This window comes from Rhagoletis pomonella, unplaced genomic scaffold (assembly GCF_013731165.1).
Source record: "Rhagoletis pomonella isolate Grant_MI unplaced genomic scaffold, Rhpom_1.0 Rhpom_scaffold_00005, whole genome shotgun sequence".
In the NCBI taxonomy this organism is placed as follows: domain Eukaryota; kingdom Metazoa; phylum Arthropoda; class Insecta; order Diptera; family Tephritidae; genus Rhagoletis; species Rhagoletis pomonella.
Window position 1 is genome coordinate 74,666,433 of NW_023458559.1, and position 2,672 is coordinate 74,669,104.

Sequence of the window (2,672 nt, forward strand, 5' to 3'; positions counted from 1 at the left end):
GTTGTCATTTCAGTATCGGCAGCGGTACCAGCACCACAGCAGCTGAGTGTATGATGATAATTAAATTTTAATGTACATAAATATTTGGGAAAAGAATTTGAGCAAGAAGAACCGGCCAATTTCCGTACTTACTACATATTTTTAGCGAGGTAATGAATTTTTGAACAGTTTTTGTCCGACACTATCGGGCCCTCGGTAGCACGGGTATCAGCTCCTAAGATTACACCATCTTTGAATGTGATACCTGCAATGGTTGTGCCGGTTTTTACAGTCTTGGGCTGCTGGAAGCCCGAACTAAACAGCATTTCATTTCTGCCAGAAGAAAAGCATGAGCATTGCGACTGTTGTTAATGGCAAAATATTTCTTACCTCTTGCGGTTGTCGAAATTGAAGCCACCCTTGGGCACATCACGCACAAGTTCCATGTTCATTTTTTAGGTGTTTTTCTAATTAAGGCCGCAGTGATTAGTATGAATTAACTACGGAATTACAAACAGTTTGGCGAATAAGATGACCAACAAAATTATGACAGCGCTTTTTTGATTCTTCTTCTTTTGTCAAGTAGTCATTTGCAATAGTTCATAAAGTCATTCACAATGGATAAGATGCTGATGCATTTTTGCAGTCAATTTGTTATTTGAAGCAGTTTAACCAAAGAACGTAAATGTATAAGAAGCGACAACTCGCTAAAGTCGGCGAGTGAGGTCTGAAAGGTTGAGATCATGATTCAATAATACAAGGTTCGATAAACTGACAGTTGTCTCTCTCGCACCGCTCCCTTAGCAGTGGCACCGTGTTGCTTCTTTGCACATTTACATGGAAACAGTGTAGCTTTGGTGTGATATAGAAGTATGAGCGTTTGTGCAATATGTTTATTTGTATATGCATATGAAGCATATTTAACTGATGAAAACATAAACTGTTTTTAAATGGGATGTTTACATCAATCTCATAGTAGTGTTATTTTAATTTTGAGTCATTTTGCATTTTTTATACAGCTAAATAGCACATAAATTACGTAATTTACATAGATACATCAATATTACGTTCAAAATTTCGTTTAAAATGCCAGATTTCCTGCAAAAACATTAGAATTTACAAAAGGAATTTCACTACTAATTGCCTACTTTGCGTACTTTTCTACTACCATTTTCGCACCAAGAGATTTCATTCCTCCCCTTTTCTCCGTCCTTCGTAAATGCAACCTTTTGTAAGGGAGTGTCAAACCGCAGCTGTCAATAATTATCTAACCTTGTATTATTGAATCATGGGTTGAGATGAGGAGTTCGCGTCCGTTTTAACATCCATTTTCGTAAACGAATTCGCCGCACATATGGTTTCGCGGCGATAAAGAACGTTAAGAAAAAGTGACCGATGATAGAAATAATAAAATGAAATGAAAAAAAACATGGCCGCGGCTCTTTTCGTTTATTTACTGACGGCATTTAACAATTTGCATGCGCATGTGCATAGATTTACTTTATTTTATAATTTTAAACAAATATAAATAAATTAAATACATGCGCGATGCAAGACCTTTATAAGCTTCCTCTTTAGTATGGAAATTGTAAAGTTCTAATTTATGGATGAAATTACCCTTTTTATATCAACCAAATGTACATTTATAATCAATAAATAATTTACATCAATTTGTACAAATGTACTCTTGCGATTTTCATCCTAACATGTGTATGTTTCTAGTTACATTCATGCAAATATACGTATATACGTACATATGTATGTACATATACGCATATGCCACTAGAATACAACAATAACAAATTCATTCATAAACGCATGCGCATATTCTTCAAGGTCAAACTCATTCATTCATAATTCAATGACCATACTTCTCCCCGCAAACTCATCGCCCACAAGCGCAACTTCTGCGCGATGGCCACAAAAATTCTAAAATGTAAAATTGAAGAAATCACAGCCAGTCAAATGAAAAGTTGCAACTCAGCAGTAAAATTTGAGGACGTTTGCAAAAATAACTTATCTCGAGTTAAGACATATATTCTGTAAACTTCTAAATCGCAGTGGTTTTCCAACTTTTAAGATATTAATTAGTTGTTTAAGATTTTATTTTAATAAAAAACAAAATAAACATGCATTTTTTGCACAAATGGCCCCGGATATTTTGATGTAAACTCAAAACTTCTAAAATCACATACATAAGTGGTTTTACAACAAATGTAATTTGGCAACATGGTTGCATTCACCAGCTTCGGTCATCAATTTTAAAATTTTTGTAAACCGATCGCTTACGATTTGTTTACAGTTGACTCTAGATACTACGAGCAACATGTATACGAATTCAAAAAATTTAATTACTTTGCATTATTGATAATTGCGAAGCTACGAAACATGTATAAGTGAGCGTATACATACAGACCTATTCTGCGTTGGTAAATTAAATTTTGTTTACTATCATCAAAAGCGACAAACACAAAAAATCGTACATTAACAAGCCCATTCTGCGTTGGTAATTTTTTTTACCCAAAAATAAAGTTCCTGTCCTTTTTTAAACCGTTTTCGCATACTGCGCACTTTTGTAACCAGTAAAATTTGTTACCATCTCATAAGCAGGTAACAAAATATTGCCCCATGAAATATGCAACAACAGAATTTCTACAAAACTTCATAGCTGGAATGCTGAATACATTAAAACG

At 34.4% G+C, this 2,672-nt stretch overlaps 1 protein-coding gene across 1 annotated transcript in view; it reads right to left on the reverse strand.

The window, feature by feature from the left end:
- LOC118739525 (proteasome subunit beta type-7) overlaps positions 1-551 on the reverse strand; it is a 1,415-nt gene extending 864 nt beyond the window's left edge. The window contains exons 1-2 of the mRNA XM_036470896.1: positions 370-551; positions 133-312 (exon numbers count right to left, since the gene is read on the reverse strand). Of these exons, the coding sequence (XP_036326789.1) occupies positions 133-312; positions 370-431 (242 nt within the window). The 5' untranslated portion in view covers positions 432-551. The remainder of the gene's footprint in view (positions 1-132; positions 313-369) is intronic.
- Positions 552-2,672: the final 2,121 nt, after the last annotated feature.